Here is a 21,367-nt window from a genome sequence, read left to right as displayed (position 1 = left end):
CGTTGCTGTTGCAAAGAAAAAGCTTACACTGAAATGTTCTTGCTTTAGAGGAAAAAGTAAGTGCAGGAAGAAGGGGGCAAGAGGAGGACAGATTTCACTTGTGACCTGCTTTGTGTCTAAGTGAAATCACAAACCAGGAAACTCTGCTCCTCCATCTTAGGGGCAAACTGGTATTGTTTGGAGAGCTATAGTTCTGAAAGCTGCAAGAGAGTTTGGGGATCATCAGTTCAAAGTTATTATTATCAAACTTATTATCGAAGACCATATATGTCACAGTATATCATGTTGAGATCGATTTTCTTGCAGACACTTAAAGGAAAATAAAGAAATAGACAATAGGTGCAGGAGTAGACCATTCGGCCCTTCAAGCCAGCACCGCCATTCACTGTGATCATGGCTGATCATCCACAATCAGTATGCAGTTCCTGCCTTCTCCCCATATCCCTTGACTCCGCTATCTTTAAGAGCTCTATCCAACTCTTTCTTGAAAGAATCCAGAGAATTGGCCTCCACTGCCTTCTGAGGCAGAGCATTCCACAGATCCACAATCCTCTGTGTGAAGAAGTTTTTCCTCAACTCCATTCTAAATGGTCTACCCCTTATTCTTAAACTGTGGCCTCTGGTTCTGGAATACTATAGAATTTATGAAAAGCTATAGATAACAAAGACTGGCAAGCATCCAAAATGTAAAATAAGACAAATTGTGCAAATAATACAAAAGTAAGTAAATAATAGTAATAAAGTTCTACCCCATGTATCCTTACCAAGTCGTTTTATCCTCCTACAAAACAAATAAAATGCTGGAGGAACTCAGCAGTTCAGGCAGAATCTATGGAGAGGAATAAACAGTTGACACTTCGGGCCGAGACCCTTTAGTCAAGACATCATGTAGTCTACAATAGGTAGTCCTGATGAAGGGCCTCAGCTCAAAACACTGACTGTTTATTCCCCTCCAGAGAAGCAGCCTGGCCTGCTGAGTTCCTCCACCATTGTGTGTGTGTTCCTCTGAATTTCCAGGATCTGCAGGATCTCTTGTTACCCCCATGCCCCTTGCTTGTACCTTTCCATGCTTGTCTCCTTGTGCCTTTCTCATTGGCCCCACTGTTTGGCATATCAGTTCATTCGGCCGTCTTCTCGTAGCCCACTGATGTCTCACTCAGCCCTCTCTGCGGTATCTCCAACCACCCTAGTGAATTGCTTGCAGAGGGCCTCCAGGTTGGGGGCGGGAGGGGGGGAGTGTGGTGGGCAGGTGTCAAGCAGGCTTTTTGTTCTGGTTGTTTATGAGCCTTTCCTCTCCAGGTACAGTGGTAATGGTTTCTTTTCTTCTTTTCATTGTGCATCTTCCACATCTCCAGTAGCAGGAACAAATAACTCTGGCACAGGCGCTGCCATGAATTCCTTGACCTCCCTGGGAACCCTCCAGGGTCTGGCAGGAGCCACGGTTGGGTTAAATAACATTAATGCACTGGCAGGTACAGTACACATGGGGTGGGGGTGACTGGTTTATGAGGGGAGGGGTGGGAGGACGGGCTGAAGAACGGTGACCAGTCTGTGGTTTAATGTGGTGCACACTGCCATCTACTGTTCAGAAAGACCCATTTCAGAAATTCACATCAATGTTTCCAAGCATTTCTCACTCTCTGGCAGACCTTCTCCAAATCTCTTAACTTTGGCGGTAAATCTCCTACCTCTAATTTTATCTACTTTTAGCTTCTACAGTTTTATAGACCTGAATCATACCCCTTCTAACCTTCTGATCTCCAGGGAGAACAGAGTTAACCTGTCCATTCTCTCATCACTGAAGCACGGCAACATCATGGTGAACTCACTTTGAAAGATGATAAAGAGCCATCTGTTGTCATGGAATTATTTGGGAATTTGGTCCATGAGGACCAGACTGCCACCACATAAGAACAAACTAGCCAGACCCTCTCCCCACCCTCTGGGTCCTGTGAAACCAAGCTCCTTTTTGAATGACACAGTGGAATCTGCCTCCACAGCTTCGCTGGAAAGGGTGCCAGTCAACATATGAAAATAACTGTTTTATCAGGTCATTTTTCCTTTCTTTGCCAGTCACCTACATTTTACTTACTTTAGTTTACAATCCCTCTGCCAACAGAAGGTTTCTCTCCCATCTATTTTGCCTCTACTGTTCATAATGTTAAATTTCTGTCAGGTTCAAGCCGATTTCCAAGGAGAAATTTCCAAGACACCCGATTCAATCTTTCCAAAAACTCTCATCCCCAGAATCATCTTGGTCAGTCCTTTCTGTGCCTTCTCCAGAACCTATGCTGAAGTGTTTCACACAGAACCAGACTGAATTAGGTTTTCATAAAGATTCATTGTGACTGCCTTTCCTTTGTAATTAATGCCCCATCTTAAAAGAGCCCAGCATCCCAGATACTTTTTCAACCCCATTCTTATCTGCCCTGCCACAATTAACGAACTATTTCCATATTCCCTGATACTGGAGAGGAGAAGGTTATTTGGTCTATTGTGCCTATTCCAAAATCCCCTTCAATATCCCCCACAACACTCCATGTCAACACTGTGGGCACTTTACAGTGCTCAGTTTACCTACTAATCCATAAGACCATAAGACATGGGAGCAGAGTTAGGCCGTTCAGCCCATTGTGTCAGCTCCGCCACTCCCGTGGCTGATTTGTTATCCCTTTCGACCCCATTCATGCGCCTTCTCCCTGTATCCTTTGACGTCCTTACTAATCAAGAATTTATCAACCTCCACTTTAAATATACCCACTGACTGGGCTTCCGCAGTCATCTGTGGCAGTGAATTTCCACGCATCTTTGAAGTGTGGGAGGAAACCAGAGCACCCGGGGTAGACCCACTCGGTCAAAGGGAGAATGTGCAAACTCGAAGCAGGCAGCGCCAAGCTCAGGATCGAACCTGGAATTGTGAGCCAGCCACGGTGCCCCCAACTCTACGAAGTTATAGTTACCTCATTTTGAATCCTTCCCCACAGCTTATATTTGGTTCTTCCTAGCAAAATATAACTCAAAACCATTTCTCACATTTAAGTTTCATTTGCAGTCTCCCAACCTGCACCTGTCTGCTGGAAGTCTATTATCCTTATTGCAGTGCACCACACCTCCCAAGTTCTGTGCCATCTGCAGAAATGTTGGACTTCACGTGTGTGCCTGTGTCATTAATGTATATTAGAAGCAGTGGTTCCAGTATCAACTCTGGGGATTACCACTTCCCCGCTACTCCAAAAGGCAGCCTTTCACAAATACATTCTGTTTCCTGTTGCTTTGCTAATTGCCTCTCCATACTGCTGAACCCCCCGCCCCCTTTAGTTCACAGAATATAGAACAATACAGCACAGTACAGGCCCTTCAGCCCACAATGTTGTGCTGACCTTTTAACCTACTCCAAGATCAATGTGTCCCTTCCCTCCCACATAGCCTTCCATTTTTCTTTCATCCACATGCCTATCAAAGAGTGTCGTAAATATCCCTAATGTATCTGCCGCCACCACCATTCTGTGTTTTTAAAAAAAAAACTACCTCTGAGATCCCCCTATGCTTTTCTCCAAATAACATAAAATCATTCGCTCTTGTATTAGCCATTTCTGTCCTGGGAAAAAAGCACTGACTCTTTCCCTCCTATTGTCTTAAACATCTATATCAAGTTACCTTTCATCTGTCTTTGCTCCAAAGAGAAAAGCTCTAGCTTACTCAACCTTGTCTCATAAGTCATGCTCTCTAATCCAGGCAGCGTACTGGTAAATCTCCTCTATACCTTTTCTAAAGCTTCCACATCCTCCCTGTAGTGAAGCAACCAGAACTGAACACAATATGGCAAGTGTGGTCCAACCAGAGTTTGATAGAGCTACAACATAAAGTGTTTAAATAGGCACATGAATGTGAGGAAAATGGAATGACATGGACATTGTGTTGGCAGAAGAGATTAGTTGGCCATTTGATTACTAATTTAATGGGTTTGACACAACATTGTGGGCTGAAGGGTATGTTCCTGTGCTGGACTGCTCTGTGTTCTAACATTGCCTTGCAGTTCTTGAACTCAATCCGTGACAAACGAAGGCCAACACACCATACACCTTCCTAACCGCCCTGTCAATTTTTGCAACAACCTTAAGGGACCTCTGGATGCGGACCCCAAGATCTGCTGTTTTTCCACACTGCTAAGAATCCAGCCGTTAACTTGTACTCTGCCTTCAAATTTGACCTTCCCACGTGTATCACTTCTCACTTTCCCAGATTGACCTTAATCTTTCTTGGGCTTCAATCTACATGGCCTTTTGGAAGTCCACGTGTACCACCTGCATGCCATTTCCCTTTTCAGCTTCTCCGCTACTTTGTCAAAAAATATCCCCCAAAGTCACTGAGCCTCAGTTTTCTTTTAACAAGGCTTTCATTGAGTGTTCAGGTCTCCTCTTATCTCTTTATGGGGATTTTCTCACCTCTTCTTGAACATAGGACATCCACTTGATGTGATGTCATTCCTTCTTAAGAAATCCCAATTTGTTTGTAGTACAAGGTGATCAGAGATTAGATCCAGGAAGTCATCAAAATAACTCTTGATTGTCAGCTGATACAGCCCTGAGCTCTAAACTGCAGGGAATGTTACCTTAGTAGAAAATAGCTCATCCCTGTTCAAAACTGAGTTCCCAAGATCCCCCTTCACAATAAATTTCCCACAAGCATATTCCACACATTGCTGACCACGCTCAGTCTCTCTCTTAACTTGCTTCCGTCGAGTGTGGGTGAATATTTCTGGAATGCAGTTGGTGCTGAGCTTGTTGTTAACATCATCCATCTCTCTCAGCCACTCAAGTCCATTGGCAATCCCAAGTCAGTTGCATGCGTGTTTCCAAGCATGTTGCATGACCAAGAGTGAAACAGTGGAAGGTGAAGCACTGGGAATGTGAAAAGGTGGCCCTTTCTGTGAGGAACTATTGAGTGAATGCAATTTTTTTTCTTTATTGTTGGTTTGATGTAAAGTTGCTCAAATGCTCTCAGGTATGGCGGCGCTTAATGGTGGACTCGGAGCGACGGGCTTGACAAATGGTTCGGCTGGCACAATGGACGCCCTGACCCAGGCCTACTCAGGAATCCAGCAGTACGCAGCAGCTGCACTGCCCACCCTGTACAGCCAGAGCCTGCTGCAGCAGCAGGGTGCCGCGGGCAGCCAGAAGGAGGGTAAGTGCCTGTCCTCTGACCCTTGTCTCTTGGTTGACCAGGTCGCCTGCCTTTTCCAAGTGCAGCCAAGTCCCAGTCCATGTTCGGTTTCTTCTCTCAGGCGCAAGCACGTGTGACAAAAAAAAATCTTGTTTTCAGCGCCAGCGACCCAGGTTCAGTTCCGGTCACTGTCTGTAAGGAGTTTGTACCTTCTCCCCATAAACGCATGTGTTTCCTCTAGGTGCTGCGATTTTCACCCACATTCCAAATATGTCCGGGTTAGTAGGTTAGTGGGCGTAATTGGGTGGCACGGACTTACCTGGGCCAGAAGGGCCTGTTACCCTGCTGTATCGCTAGGTAAATAAATATATAAAATCACAGCCTTGTAGAAACATTGAACGTAGAACAGTGTAGGCCCTTCAGCCCACAAAGTTGTGCCATCCTTTTAACCTACTTCATAACTCCCCCTACACAGCCCATAACCTTCCAAATTTCTTTCGTCCATGAGACTTTAAGTGTCACCAATACATCAGCATCTACCACTACCCCTGGCAGTTCATTCCAGGCACCCACTGCTCACTACGTAAAAGACGTATAGCTCTGACATTTGCCTCCGCTCACCTTAAAAGGATGTCCTCTGGTATTGATCATTTCTGTGCTGGGGAAAAAGGCACTGGCTGTCCACTCTCTCTATGCCTCATTTTATCTTGTACACCCATGTTAAGTCACCTCTCTTCTTCCGTCACTCCAATGAGAAAAGCCCTAACTAAGCCTTTCCTCATAAGACATGCTTTCTAATCATAGACCCATAGAAATCTAACAGCACATTACAGGCCCTTCGGCCCACAATATTGTGCCAGCCATATAACCTACGCTTAGGGTTGCCAACTTTCTCACTCCCAAATAAGGGACAAAAGTAGCAGTCAAATACAGGACACTTGTGTTTACCCTGATAAAGACTACCATGACCATGAAGCCTTGCGCGGGCACTTGTGTGCGCATGTGTGTATGTGCCAATTTTTTTCTACAAATCGGTTTTGGCTTAATCTTCCCAATTCTGTTAAGTGAAACTACACTGCATGTGTATTATTTCTACTTTATATAGGCTGTGTATTTATCATATGATTCCTGCTTTTACTATATGTTAGTGTTATTTTAGGTTTTATATGTTATTTGGTATGATCTGGTAGATTATTTTTTGGGTCTGAGAACGCTCAAAAATTTTTCCCAAATAAATTAATGGTAATTGCTTCTTCACTTTACGCCATTTCGGCTTACAAACGGTTTCATAAGAATGCTCTACCCTAGCGGGGGAAATACGGGACAAGGGCGGTCCCGTATGGGACAAACCAATTTAGCCCAATATACGGGATGATCCGGCAAATACAAGACAGTTGGCAACCCTACCTACACTAGAAGCTGCCTAGAATTACCCTACCGCATAGCCCTTTATTTTTCTAAGCTCCATGTACCTATCTAAGTCTCTTAAAAGACCCAGTTGTATCCGTCTCTACCACTGTCGCTGGCAGTGCATTCCACACACCCACCACTCTCTGTGTGAAAAATCTTGCCTCTGACATCACCCTTGTACCTACTTCCAAGCACCTTAAAACTGTGCCCCCTCCTGTTAGCCATTTCAGTCCTGAGAAAAACCTTCTGGCTTTCCACACGATCAATGCCTCTCATCATCTTATACACCTATATTAAGTTGCGTTTCTTCCTGCTTCGCTCCAATGGGAAAAGCCCTAACTCACTCAACCTTTCATGCTCTCTAATCCAGACAGCATCCTGGTAAGTCTCCCATGTACTCTCTTTCAAAGTTGCAAATCATTGCTCTATCTATGCCTCTATAACACAATTTTTACAGGAAATAGCACAACAAAAACGACAAAGTCCTTTGTAGTGCAGAGTGGTAATAGGGTTCCTCTGTTGTGGTAGGGATTAGGGCTGGAGGTTGGTTCAAGAGCTGAATGCTTGAAAGATGTCATATGCCTCATTAGTTAGACTGGATGAGGAGGAGTTGCAGGACGAGGTGGAAAGTTTAAAAAATGGGACTGGTTGTGTTCAGTAAGATATGTAATTAGTTTAGCAGTGAAAAGCTTTTGTTTGCATGCCACCTTCTAGATAGATTGTTCATCAAGTACATCAAGGTAGAACAAAAGGAGAGCAACAAGATGCAGAACATAGTGTTGGAATTACAGGGAAAGTGCAGTACAAGGGCCAGAATGAGAGACTTCTAACAGCAGGATAGAGGCTGTCCTCAAGCCTGGTGGCACACGTTCTCAAGCTTTCCTATCTGCTGCCCAATGGAAGGGGGAAGAAGAAAGAATGACCATGGCTGGAAGGATCTTTGATTATGTTGCCTGCTTTAGACAAGGTAAATGTAGGGGAGGCTGCTTTCTGTACTAGAATGAGCCATGTCCACATCTCTGTGCAATTTCTTGTGGGTTTGAGCAGAGCAGTTGCAACACCATGCTGTGATGCATCGGATAGGCTTCTTCCTCTGCTGTAATATTCTATGAGGAGGTATTGCTCCAAAGCATCATTACTGTCAGCAACACTTTAAGATCAACGATATTCATGATGTTAGTATTGATGAAACCATTAAAGTGTTCAGTTCAGTAAGCAATGGATTGAATGCTGACAATCCCAACCTCTCTAAATAATTCATTGTTGCTGGTAGAGATTTTCTTTATAATCTCAAATGGATTTGTTTCTACGTCTCTGTATAGTCCAAAAAAAAAACAAGGTGCTGGAGGAACTCAGTGGGCCAGGCAGCATCTGTGGAGGAAAATGAACAGTTGACATTTTTGATCAAGAGCTGAAACGATGCCACTTGTTCTGGTGTACTGTATTCCTACAGCATTTTGTTTTTCCTTTGCTTTATCTTCCAGGTTCTGCAGTCTCATGTGTTTCCCTGAATGGTCCATGCCCCTCCCAATCGCTCTAATCTCCTCTGGGTCAAGAACCCTCCAGAATAGTTGCACTCAACAGTCTGGCCATTCTGGCCATGCACAAATGTTTGTGTCTCTATGAACAGTGGTATGCCTTCAGACAGAACTGGATGAGAGATGACTTGATAGAGATGTACTGAATAAGATGAGTAGAGGCACTGATAAAGTGGACAGCCAGCGACTTGCTCCCAGGGCAGAAATGGCTAATATGAGAGTATAATTTAAGGTGATTGGAGGAATGTTTCGGGGGATGTCAGAGGTAGTTTTTTCAACACCGAGAGTGGTGGGTGCATGAAAAGTGCTTGCCAGGGTGGTGTTAGAGGCAGATACAGTGGGATGTTTGAAAACCTCTCAGGTAGGCACGTAGACGAAAGAAAAATTGAGTGCTATGTTCGAGGGATGGGTTAGCTTGATCTTAGAGTAGGTTAAAAGGTCATCACAACATCGAGGGCTGTAGGGTCTGTACTGTGTTGTAATGCTCTATGTTCTATGCAGTCTCTTGTGTTTCTCTTTATGGTCCATACCCCCCAGTATCTCCAATCTCCTTCATGCCTAAAACCCAGCAAAATAATTTGCACTAAATAGTCTAACCCTGCACAAATTTTAGTGGCTCCACCAAAAGAGCCACAACCTCCAGAAGTCCATCTTCTACCTATCTAGTTTTATCAGTCCTCATTTTGCTCCTAAGCTTTTGGTCGCATATTCTGATACCATTTTCTCTGGTCTCGTGTCAAAGTCTGTTTGATAATGGGTTCACAAAGTACCTGAGATAGTCTGCAAATTTAAAAGAGATACTGAAATGAAAGCTGCCAAACTAACGGAAAAATCTTCTGCTATTTAAAGCAAAATGAGTCAGTAATAATCTGGAGCCACAGTTCAAACAGTTCAACATTTGGGAGGAAAAAGAGGCTGCAGCAGGTTAATTGAGTCATCAGTTTCCTAAATGATCTCATTCAAAGGGGAGAGAAATGAAGAGAGGCATATACCAATAATAATAAGGGAAGCCAATAATGTAAAGGAGGATACAAAAAGTTTTTTCAGATATATAAGGAGTAAAAGAGAGACCAAAGTTGATAATCGGACGGCTGGAAAATGATGCTGGAGAGATAGCAATTGAGACAAGGAAATGCCAGATGAACTTAATAAGTATTTTGCATCAGTCCTCACTGTGGAAGACACTAGCAGAATGCCAGAACTGCAAAGTGTCAGATGGCAGAAGTATGTTTCTTTCTTTTTACTAAGGAGGAGGTGATGGGAAGCTGAAAAGTCTGAAGGTAGATAAGTCATCTGGACCAGATGGACTACACCCCAAGGTTATGAAAGAGAGGTAGCAGAAGAGATTGTGGAAGCATTAGTAATGATCTTTCATGACTCCCTAGATTATGGAATGGTTCCGGAGGTTTGGAAAAATTGCAAATAACTCTCCACTCTATAAAAAGCGAGCGATGGGGAAGAAAGGAAATTATAGGCCAGTTTGCCTTCTGTGCTTGGAAGGATGTTGGAGTCTATTATTAAGGATGAGGTTTCAGGGTGTGTGAAGGCACATGACAAAATAGGCCAAAGTCAGCATGGTTTCCTTCAAGGGAAATCTTACCTGGCAAATCTGTTGCAATTCTTTAAGGAAATAGCAGGCAGGATAGACAGAGGAGAGTCAATGGATGCGGTTTATTTAGATTCTCAGAAGGCCTTTGACAAGGTGCTGCACGTAAGGTACTAGCATGGATAGAAGATTGGCTGACTGGCAGGAGGCAAAGAGTGGGAATAAAAGGGGCCCTTTCTGGCTGGCTGTGGTGACTAGTGGTGTGCCACAGTGGTCGGTATTCAGGTCACTACTTTTTATATTATATGTCAATGATTTGGATGAAGGAATTGATGCCTTTGTAGCTAAGTTTGCAGATGATATGAAGAGAGGTAGTGAAGGTGCCTAAGGACTTAAACAGATTACGCGAATCGGTAAAGAAGTGGCAGATAGAATATGGTATAGAGAAGTGCACGGACATACACTTTGGAAGAAGGAATAAAAGGCATGGAGTATTTTCTAAATGGGTAGACGATTCTAAAATCAGACTGCAAAGGGACTTGAGAGACCTTCTGCAGGTTGAATTGGTGGTAAGGAGAGCAAATGCAATGTTAGTATTTATTTCAAGAGAACTAGAATACAAAATCAAGGATCTAATGCTGAGGGTTTATAAGGCATTGACCAGACTGCACATGGAGTATTGTGAGAATTTTGGGCCCCTTATCTAAGAAGGGATGTTCTGGCATTGGAGAGAGTCCAGAGGAGAGTCATGAGAATGATCCCAGGAATGAAAGGGTTAACGTATGATGGTTCTGGGCCGATACTGGAGTTTAGAAGAATGGGGGGGGGGTCTGATTGAAATCTATTCAATATTAAAAGACTTAGATAGAGTGGATTTGGAGAGGATAGAGTGGGAAGTCTAGGACCAAAGGGCACAGGCTCAGAACAGAGAGACGTCCATTTAAAACGGAAATAAGGAGAATGGTCTTCAGCCAGAGGGTGGTGAATCTGTGGAATTCATTGCCACAGATGGCTGTGCAGGCCAAGTCATTCGGTATATTTAAGGTGGAGGTTGATAGGTTCTTGTTTAATTGGGGGGGGTCAAAGGTTACATGAAGATGGCAGGAGAATGGGATTGAGAGGGATAATAAATCAGTTATAATGAACAGCTGAGCAGATGCAATGGGCCAAATAGCCTCATTCTGCTCCTATGTCATATGGATTTACCCTCAGTGGCCACTGTGTCTCCTGTACCTAATAAAGTGGCCACAGAATGTATATATTCATGGTCTTCTGCCCATCCACTTCAACGTTCAAGGTGTTGTGTGCTCTCTGCTCATCACTGTTAGAACGTGTGGTTACTTAAGTTACTGTTGCCTTTCTGTCAGCTTGAACCAGTTTGGGCATTCTCCTCTGAACTCTCATTTTCGCCCACAGAACTGTCATTCACTGGATTTCTTTTTTTGTTTTTCGGACCATTCTCTGTAAACTCTAGAGACTGTTGTGCGTGAAAATCCCAGGAGGTCACCAGTTTCTGAGATACTCAAACCACCCTATCTGGCACCAACAATCATTCCACGATCAGAGTCACTTAGATCACATTTTTCCCCCTTCTGATGTTTGGTCTGAACAACAACTGAATCTTTTGACCATGTCTTCATGCTTTTATGCATTGAGTTGCTGCTACATGATTGGCTGATTAAATATTTACATTAATGAGCAAGTGTACAAGGATACCTAATAAAGTGGCCACTGTGTATATTTTCTTTCTTCACGAGTGTGAAACATTTTACTATATATATTGCCTCTGTGCACAAAATTGTAACGAGTGCAAATACAATATATTTCCACTCTAAACCTCCCCAGTTACTTCTCATTGCTGTCAATGTTGAGGTACTTGTCTATTGATGTTAAATCAGCATTTGAAAAATATTTGTAATGAACATTATATTGGTAATAGATTGCAAACAAGTTAAATTGCTAACGAGCAATATAAATGAGTACAATTGGTGATTAATTGCAAACAATGTGAGTGTTAAATTGCCAATTAAAGTGGTGTTACTGAAGAGTATGTGTATTAAATTAATAATGAATGTTATTGATGTTAAGCTGATAACGAAGGTTTTTGGTAGTAAATTAGTACATAAAGCTATTGGTATCAAATTACTAAGGAACACAATTCTTAGTAGCAGTTAGTGTCTGCATACATTTCTGCTTTCTTCTCTCATAGAGAAAGATATCTCACAGCATTCACAAAGCTGAAAGCAGCAATAGCTTGTGGGAAAGAATGTGCAGATTTTGGGTAATGAAGGGGAATTTTGGAACAGGAGAGGATGTGGGGTAATAATGTTGGAGGAACTTGAGATGAAAATGGTAAACCAGTGAACGGAGAATCCAGGGAGGATTGGGAAGGTGACTAAGGTAAGATTGAGGAGCAAGGATTACACTATAGCTCTGAAAAAAAATCCTCCATCAGGAAATTTCAATCATTTGGCATCTGCCCTATTGGAGGATAATTCCCACAGTCTCTTTCACACACGGGAGCCCAAGTTCCAGCTTGCCCTTGAAGATCACTAAATTCCATTTCCGCACTCTTGAAACTCATCTGCTTCTGTTCCCCATGCTCTCTTCCAGGTTCACTGGGGCAAAAGGAACTAATATTCTATCATGTAACATCTGAGAAAAGGCGAATGAAAAGTGTGTTAGATAGGCAGTGACATCCAGTGGTCCAGAACATCTGTTAATCCAGCTCCACCAAAATCCCGAGAAAACTGGATTCACAATGTTTTTACTGTATTGGAGTGGGATCTATAATGGTGTTGGAGAGCAGGACTTAATTCAGCAAACGCACACAATACAGCATCTCTGAATGATTAGCTCCTTAAATGGGTGGAGAGGGAGCACTTGAGGGTAATAACACAGGAGAGCTCAAGCTAATGGTGTGACTCTGCTTCAGAAGTTCTCAGCGCTTCCCAGAGCTATAGTTGGAAGAATCATCAGAGGATAGGTGAAGGGGAATCCCAAGGGCTTCTATAGATATATTAAAAGGACAACAAGGGACAAAACTGGTCCTCTGAAAAATCAGAGTGGTAGTCTATGTGCAGTGCCGAAAATGATGGAGGAGATCTTAAAGAGATTTTTTTGCATCTGTGTTTACTTGGGAGAAAGACACAGACTTTGGATATGAGGCAATGCAGCAGCAAGGTCATAGATCCCATACAGAAAACAGAGGAGCAGGTGTTTGCTGGCTTGAGGCAAATTAGGGTGGGCTAAATCCCCAGGGCCTGACAAGGTGTTCCCTTGGACCCTGTGGGAGGTTAGTGCAGAAATTGCAGGGACACTATAGAGATATTAAAAGCCCCTCCTTAGTCAAGGGTGAGGCACCGGAGGATTGGAGGATAGCTAATGTTGTTCTGTTGTTTAAGAAAGGCTCTAAGAATAGGACAGGAAATCGTAGGTCAGTGAGCCTGACATCAGTAGCGGGAAAGTTATTGGAATGTATTCTAAGGGACCAGATACATAAGATCGACAGGAACTGATTAGGGATAGTCAGGCAACACAGATCAAAGTTGTTGGTGAACGCAGCAGGCCAGGCAGCATCTCTAGGAAGAGGTACAGTCGACGTTTCAGGCCGAGACCTTTCGTCAGGACAGGGATAGTCAGCATGGCTTTGTGTGTGGTAAGTCATGTCGAACTAATTGTATCAAGTTCTTTGAGGAAGTTACTGTGAAAATTGATGAAGGCAAGCCATTGGAATTGGATGTTGTCTACATGGACTTTAGCAAGGCTTTCGACAATGGCCTACATGGGAGGTTGGTCAAGAATGTTCAGTCGCTTGGCATTCAAGATGAGGTAGTAAATTGGATTAGACGTTGGCTTTGAACAAGAAGCCAGAGAGTGATTGTAGATGGTTGGCTGTCTGACTGGAGGCCTGTGACTAGAGCTGTGCAGCATGAATCAGTGCTGGGTCCATTGTTGTTTGTCATCTATATCAGTGAAGTGGTAAACCAGATCAGCAAATTTGCAGATTACACCAAGATTGGGTGTAGTGGACAGTGAGAAAAACTAGCAAAGCTTGCAGCGGGATCTGGACCAGCTAGAAAGATGGGCTGAAAAATGGCAGATGTTATTTAATGCAGACAAGTGTGAGGTGTTCCACTTTGGGAGGGTGACAACCAGGGTAGGTCTTACACGATGAACTAAGGAGTGCATTAGGACAGAGGGATCTGGGAATACAGGTCCGTAATTCCTTGAAAATGTTGACATAGGTAAGTAGGGTCATAAAGTAAGCTGTTGGCATATTGGCCTTCATAAATCAGTGTACTGAGTACAAGAATTGGGATGTTATGTTGAAATTGTATAAGACCTAACTTGGAGTACTCTGTGTAACTTTGGTCACCTACCTACAGTCAAGATGAAAGAGGGCAGAGAAAATTTACAAGGATGTTGCCAGGACTTGAGAACCTGAATTACAGGGAAAGGTTGAATAGATTAGGACTTTATTCTCTAGAACATAGAAGATTGAGGGGAGATTTGATAGAGGTATACAAAATTATGAAGGGTATAGATAGGATAAATGCAAGCAGGCTTTTTCAACTGAGTTTGGGTGAGACTACAACTAGAGGTCATGAATTAAGGGTGAAAGGTGAAATGTTTAAGGGGAACGCGATGGGGAAATTATTCACTCAAAGAGTGGAGAGAGTGTGGAATGAGCTACCAGTGCAAATGGTGGATGCAGGGTCGATTTCAATATTTAGGAGAAATTTGGATAGGTACATGGTGGAGTGCTCTGGTCGAAGTGAAGGTTAAGGGGAAGGGTCTTTGACCTATAAGGTTAACTGTGGGTCTCTCTCCAGAGATGCTGCCTGACTTACTGACTGTCTTCCTGCATCTTCTGGGAATGATCAATACTCCTTGTATTGAATCCATACAGTCAATGAAGATGGGATTGGTTCTTGGAAAAGGAGAACAGAATAATTATCTGATGAGATAGTCGTTTTGATTCTTTGATGGCCATATCCCGTCATGTAGTTTCCTTCGAAGTAACACACACAAAATGCTGGAGGAATTCAGGTCTGGCAGCATCAATGAAAAGTAGACATTCTAGTTGAGATTATTCATCGGTTGAGTGGAATTCCAGCATCTGCAGAATCTTGTGTTTATGTACATTTTCAGTTTTTTAGTGAAAATAAGTTTTTTCACAGAGAGTGGTGGGTGAATGGTGGTGGTAGAGGAAGCTATATTAGGGACAATTAAGACACTCTTAGATAGGCACATGGATGATCAAAAAATTTAAGGGCTTTGTAGGAGGAAAAGGTTGATCTTAGATTGATCTTGGTGTAGGTTAAAGGGTTGACATGACATTTTGGGTCAAGGGTCTGTATTGTTCTAAGTTCTGTGTACCCCAGAATAGTTTCAAGGTGACACCAGAGCCATACTGTAGAGAGCTAGCCCAACCTAGGGATCCTGAAGTCTATTTTGTATGAGATGTTCCCTCATTAATGTTCTTTTTCCTGGTTTTGACAAAGTTTGCTCATACAAGACCTATTGACAACTTTATATTTGATATGTTTGTTTATAAGCACGAGAGTATATTGCTGCTCAAGCCAGGGAAAGTATGTTTCTTTGAAAGAGAAAGACAAGGGTGCCTGGGTGGTGGTTGTGTGTCTCAATGTCACTGAAATCAAAGGCATCTCTTCTTTTTTCCCTGGTGTTAACCTAGCATACCACCATCTCAGAAAATATGAGCAACAAAGAATAAACTACAGATGGAGAGTGTTGTTGATGAGTTTGATATTATTAGTTTGTCAATAAGTGATAAAATAAGTAATGTTAAATTAGTGACATTATTGACAGTAGATCACTGCTGAAGGCAGTGCCAATTTAGGGATAACTTTTGATAATGAGTTATGATTGGTATTTAATGATATTAATCACATTGTACGATGTCAATTTAGTTTGGTTTTAATGGGTTTTTAAAGTTATTTCCTAATTTTTTTTTATTCTCTCTTTAAAACTAAGCAGGTTTCATTATTCCGTTAATAAACATTTTAATCTCATGCAGCACACACTTTATTGACCCCAAGTGTCTTAGAAATAAATGGATTGTATGTTCAGGTTAAATGCTGAAGCGCTTTAATCAGTGTGTGGGAGATATTATTGCCTTGTATACTTAGGTCAGCCAGATTTATCACTTAATTAATATAATAATTCACCGACATGAATTATTATCTGACACTGATGCTCCCAGCACATGAAAGAATGTTTCTTTTTAATGTAAATAGTAACAAGCCCACCCCTACACCATACCAGCCTATGGACTGGAGAGTTTATAACTCAACAATAATATCTCCTTAAGAGGTATTGTTTCTACATAATTGGTGCCATTAGGGAGAATAGATCATGTGAGAACTCTCATCTCTATGATCCCAGATCTGATATGAGGAACTCTGTGACACACTGTTCTAGACTACGATGGTCTTTCAGTTACATCACAAGATGTGGATCCATAAATATTGAACTAAAGATATCAATTCAAATCCTACCATGACAACTGAGAGATAATCTGTTCAAGTAATTAAAATAATCTGGAATTAAAATGCTTGTAAACACACAAAACTTTAAAAATCTATCTGATTCACTAGTATCATTCAGGGAAAGAAATTTACTCTTGTTAGATAGTCTGGTCTGAACATTGTTCCATACCCACAGTGATGTAGTTTGCCCTAACAATCCTTTGAAATGGCCTAATAAGAAGTTTAGTTCAACAGGCAATAAATAGAGGCCCTGCTAGCAATGTCCACATCTTGCGTCAGATTTCATTTTTACTGAAGCAAAGCACAAAAGCTTAGTTCTTAAATGTTCAAGAGTGAATTTTCTATCTTCTGGGGATAATGAAGTATCATCATCCTTCAGGAAAATAATTTCCGAGATCAAACACAGATATCCACCAACAGCCTCTTATGCCTATCATATTCAACATTACAATGTAGAGAAATTGCAAGACATTCCCATTAGTGATATCCGGTATTACAAAGGTGAAGGCAGAGGGTAACCCATTGATCCTAAGCATGGGGCCTTTATCGTTGTTGCTTAGGTAAATGTTAGGACCTTACTACCTTTAAAGAAGTTGATGCCTTCAACTTCAGAACTAAAACAGATGCGATTTAAATGTACATAGAATCTTTTTTCAGTAAATTTATCTGACTTCAGTTTTGTTGATTTTCTTCCCCAGGTCCAGAAGGTGCAAATCTGTTTATTTACCATCTTCCCCAAGAGTTTGGAGATCAGGACATCCTGCAGATGTTTATGCCATTTGGAAATGTTGTGTCTGCTAAAGTCTTCATTGACAAACAGACCAATCTTAGCAAGTGCTTTGGTAAGCATATGTGAATGTAGTTAAAAATATGTACTGATGCCTAATTCAAAAGTTTGTACGTTCTCCCCGTGACCACATGGATTTTCTCCGGGTGCTCCAGTTTCCTTCCACATTCCAAAGATGTTTGGGTTAGGGTTAGTGAGTTGTGGGAATGCCAGAAGCATGGAGAGACTTGTGAACTGCCACAGCACACCTCGGACTGTGTTGGTCATAAACTCCAACAACACATTTCACTGTATGTTTTGATGCACATGTGACAAATAAAGCTAGTCTTGACTGCAGATCTTAAATCTATAAATTTACACAAATCTCACATCAATTCCCCTCTTCATTCTCTTCACTTTCTCTCAACTCTCATACACATAGGTGCAATTTACGGTGGCTATTTATCCCAGCAGCCCACACGTTGAGCAAAGCAGGGGAAGCTCACACAGTCACAGGGAAAATGTAAAAACCCTCACAGATAGCATTTGAGGTGCAGAATGAACCTGGGTCTCGTGCACTGTGAGGTACCAACTGTGCCACTGTGGGTGGGGAGTCAAAAGACAGGCAGCAGTGAAGGCATTTTAATGTACAGTTTTTATTACAGTTATTATTACGGTGCAGTCCAGTATTTTCACGCTCAATGCTTTCACTCAGCGAGCAGTTAAATCAGGAATGCACTTGTCCGAGTGTGAGGCAGATTCTCCGCAACGTTTAAGAGATATCTGGATGAGCACTTGAATCTCCAAGGCATGGTAGGGTACAGAACAAGTGCTGGTAAACAGAGCTCGTAGGGACAGGTGATTAATGGGCAGCAAGCCTGATTCTGTGTTCTCTGATTCAATAACCAAAGTTTAAGGTAAATTTACTATCAAAGTACATATATGTCACCATATGCCATATTCGCCATTTGCAGTAGATACAAAAAAATATAATAGAGTCATTGAAAACTACACCACAAAGACAGACAACCAATGTTCAAAAGAAGGCAAACTGCAAATACACAATTAATAAGAATAATTAATATATAAAAATTAAAAAGTTTGCATTTGCACATTAACACCATCAAGATGCGTTAATGCCTGTTCACCTATGAATGTCTTCATTTTGGATGTATAGTAAGATTGTCTCATGACTTTCCTCTCCATTTCTCCTAACTTTACATCCCGCCCCCCCCCCCCCACAGGTTTCGTAAGTTATGACAACCCAGTCTCTGCACAGGCTGCCATCCAAGCCATGAATGGTTTTCAGATTGGAATGAAGCGTTTAAAAGTTCAGCTGAAGCGATCCAAGAACGACAGCAAGCCCTACTGAGTCTAGTGTGGGAGGTTAATGCTGTTACTTTAGCTTTGTTAGGGTAAGTCCCATGAACCAGCCCGTGGCTGAGGAGGATCATTGCCAACATTCATCAAGAGACAGTTTTAACATTACACTTCCATTCTCCTTTCCCCACCTGTTTTTCCTCCCATTCCCGTTACGTTCAGTATCTTAAATCTTATTGTATTTACAGTATTTAATATTTTGCTTTGTTCCGTTTAAAAAAATGAATTTTGCAAAAAAAAAGATGTCTTAAGAGGATTTTGAAAAAAATATAACCGAAATGTGCAATTTAACTCAGCAGCCACTGGTGCCAAACAGGCCCAAGTGATTATCGGGCATCAGACGCTTTATTAGCTTAAGGGACCCAGTTAATGTAGATTAGAAAGGCACCAGCAGTTTACGGGTTAATGATATGGTGGCCTAGCCTGAAATTGATACCAAGAGAAGTACTAACATTTTCTTTTATTTTTTTGGGGGGGGAAATTCTCACTCCAATGAGAACTATTCTGATAGGACACGATCACAAGTTAGATATTAAGCTTTGTGTGATCAGATCACATTGGTCTTTTAGTGAAACAAACGCCTTTGAGATCTGTTTCCACTGCCACACGGGGCTCTTTTTTTCGGGAGGGGGCAAGGGATAAAATGGAAGAGAAGATTTAAATGATAACATTTGCCGATGGTTGAATCAAAAATGATTAAGAAGGAAAGCCACAGGCCTGTACATTTTATTTGTAAAAAAAGCAGCTCTATTTTTATACAAATTTTTACTGCCTCAGAAAGATGGAAGTTATTTATTAATTATCTATAGTTAATTTATTGGATACCTGAGATAGTTCATCCTCTATAATAGTTAGAGCTTGCCTCGTGAAGTAGTCTCTGATGTGCTAAGTAAGAAACAGTTTATCCTTGCAGTTAAACATACACAAAACACATCCTGCAACAATCACGCTTCTCTCGTTTATTTGTATCTTTTTAAGTGTGTGGTATCTCATTACTTGTAGCTTCCATTAGTCAAGTTCAAGTCTTTTATTTTAAACCTTGTGACTTTTATTCTTCGTTTACATATTTGTTTAATTAAAAAAAATCTATACTCCTGTCCCAAAACCAATCCATCTCTTTTAACTCTTTTAAAGTACAGATGGATTTTTTGGGTTTTTTTTATCTGTTGCCGTTGCTTTTATTTTACAGTTATTTAAAAAAAATGCAAATTTATGTGAATGGCTCATAGAATCTAATGACTGAGATTTGCATTATTTCTACAACCATGAGAATGATTTTGTTCCTGCTGCGTAGACTCTGTGTAACTTTTGACTCTTCCTTGTTTTTTTCCCCTAGACATCTTCATGCTCGTTAGTTCATCGTTTGCCTAACATGTCCCTGTGGCGCCAAAAAAATTCAAAAAAAAAGCTCATCGTCCCGTCATTGTTTCTGATGTCTTTCTGACCTCACATCACACTTGGTCCTCCTACTTGACCCCTTTGACCTAGTTTGACTTTGAGATTTTTTGCATGTGACCTCATATAGTTTTGAATTCTAAAGAGTTCAATGTGAAAAGCCTAGCTGCATTCGTGTTGAGACTGAAAAAGAAAAAAAATATTTTAAGAAAGTAAAGCAAGACAAAAATATATAAGAGAGAGAGAAGGAAATAAAAAAACCTGTGGCGAAAATGTTTCTTTTTTTTTCATGAAACAAACTTGAAAGTATTATACAGGGATTGGCATTCTGTCTGGTCACTTGGAATAGCGATAGCAATATGTGGCCAGGGAACAGAATGTTGGTTTCTCAATGAAGCAGACTACTTCTGATCAGCTGAAGAAACTGGTCGGAGATATTATCAAGAGCTCTGTAATAGTTTTTACATTTTTCAGGCAGTGTAAAGTTTTGATAAGGGCCATTTAAGTGGCTCACTTTCTCATCAATATATATAGAAATGAAAAAAACCACTTTTTTTGTAGACTAGTTTAAGATAATTAAAAAAAAAAGATGACCCATGTTTGGGGAAAGACTACCTATTTGTGTCACCTTTTGCTGAACTGATTCACACCTAGACAATCTGTGGTAAATGCACATTAAATAACCTATATTTTATACTGTTTAAGTGTATTGGGAGAAGAAAACAAGTAAGTGTTAACTTCGTCACGTTGGTAACTGTGTGGGTTAAGTTTTGGTGTCATCGCGATTTTTAAGGTTATAACGCATCGGAATTTTTTTTGGCTGACTCGCAAAAGATTTTTTTTTCCGGATGGCCAAAAAAAAATCTTAACTCGTCAGGTGAAATGGAAAAAAAAACTACAATTCCAGGACAAAAAAATTGTGTGCTTTGCGTGTAAAATGTTTTTGACGTCTGATTTTTTTTTCACTGTGGGGTTAACAGTTTGACGTACTTTGTTCAGCAAAATGTGAGATTGGCTTTTTTTCTTTTCGAAAAGAAGAAAACAGCAATTTTAACAGTGCCAAATTCCAACAAAAAAATTAAAGGTACTTCCTGCCTCGCGCTTAATTGTGTTATTTGTGAGAAGTAATTTGATAACATGGGGTATTTTGTTACTTAAGTGTTTTGTAATAATTCTCTCATGTTTGAAAAAAATTAAAGTACAAAAAAAAAGATTAAAACCAGAGAGAAAAAAAGTTTGTTAAATTGTTAAAGCTGTGGTCTTGTTGCCTGAGATGGTTCACTGTTTGTTATTTCTCTTGGTAAAAGTGCCCATATTCCCCAACCTTGACATTCATTGCGATGTTGTGAAAGCAAACCTCATAAAGCTTTTTTTCCTTATAGTTGTAAAATTTTAAAAAATAAAATATTTTAAAAAACACACACACAAAAAATATATATAATAACACCCCAAGGCAAGAATGTTCAGAACTGGTTTGAAATTAATAAAAAAATAATAATCATTAAGTAGCTATAGCTGCTGAGTATGACTTTCTAACCACTGCAAACTCATTCGTCATTCCTATGTGCATGCACTTGATATGTAATAAAATGTTAACTGTTAACGGGCCAATATTTCTCTGCAATAAGGGCTGGGAGCCAATCAGATCAGTTCG

At 41.1% G+C, this 21,367-nt stretch overlaps 1 protein-coding gene across 27 annotated transcripts in view; it reads left to right on the top strand.

Moving 5' to 3' along the window:
• celf2 (cugbp, Elav-like family member 2) overlaps window positions 1–19,983 on the top strand; it is a 1,121,102-nt gene extending 1,101,119 nt beyond the window's left edge. For 20 of the 27 annotated variants that reach the window (XM_063072708.1, XM_063072701.1, XM_063072709.1 and 17 more), the window contains 5 exons: window positions 1,356–1,472; window positions 4,987–5,184; window positions 16,871–17,014; window positions 18,183–18,353; window positions 19,655–19,983. In XM_063072708.1, the coding sequence (XP_062928778.1) occupies window positions 1,356–1,472; window positions 4,987–5,184; window positions 16,871–17,014; window positions 18,183–18,310 (587 nt within the window). In that variant the 3' untranslated portion in view covers window positions 18,311–18,353; window positions 19,655–19,983. The remainder of the gene's footprint in view (window positions 1–1,355; window positions 1,473–4,986; window positions 5,185–16,870; window positions 17,015–18,182; window positions 18,354–19,654) is intronic. The other 7 variants (XM_063072700.1, XM_063072718.1, XM_063072694.1 and 4 more) reach the window with 3 other exon arrangements.
• The last annotated feature ends 1,384 nt before the right edge of the window (window positions 19,984–21,367 follow it).

This window comes from Mobula hypostoma, chromosome 20, assembly GCF_963921235.1.
Source record: "Mobula hypostoma chromosome 20, sMobHyp1.1, whole genome shotgun sequence".
Lineage (NCBI taxonomy): Eukaryota > Metazoa > Chordata > Chondrichthyes > Myliobatiformes > Myliobatidae > Mobula > Mobula hypostoma.
Note: the sequence above shows the minus strand (reverse complement) of the source record. Positions and strands in the feature narration are given on the sequence as shown.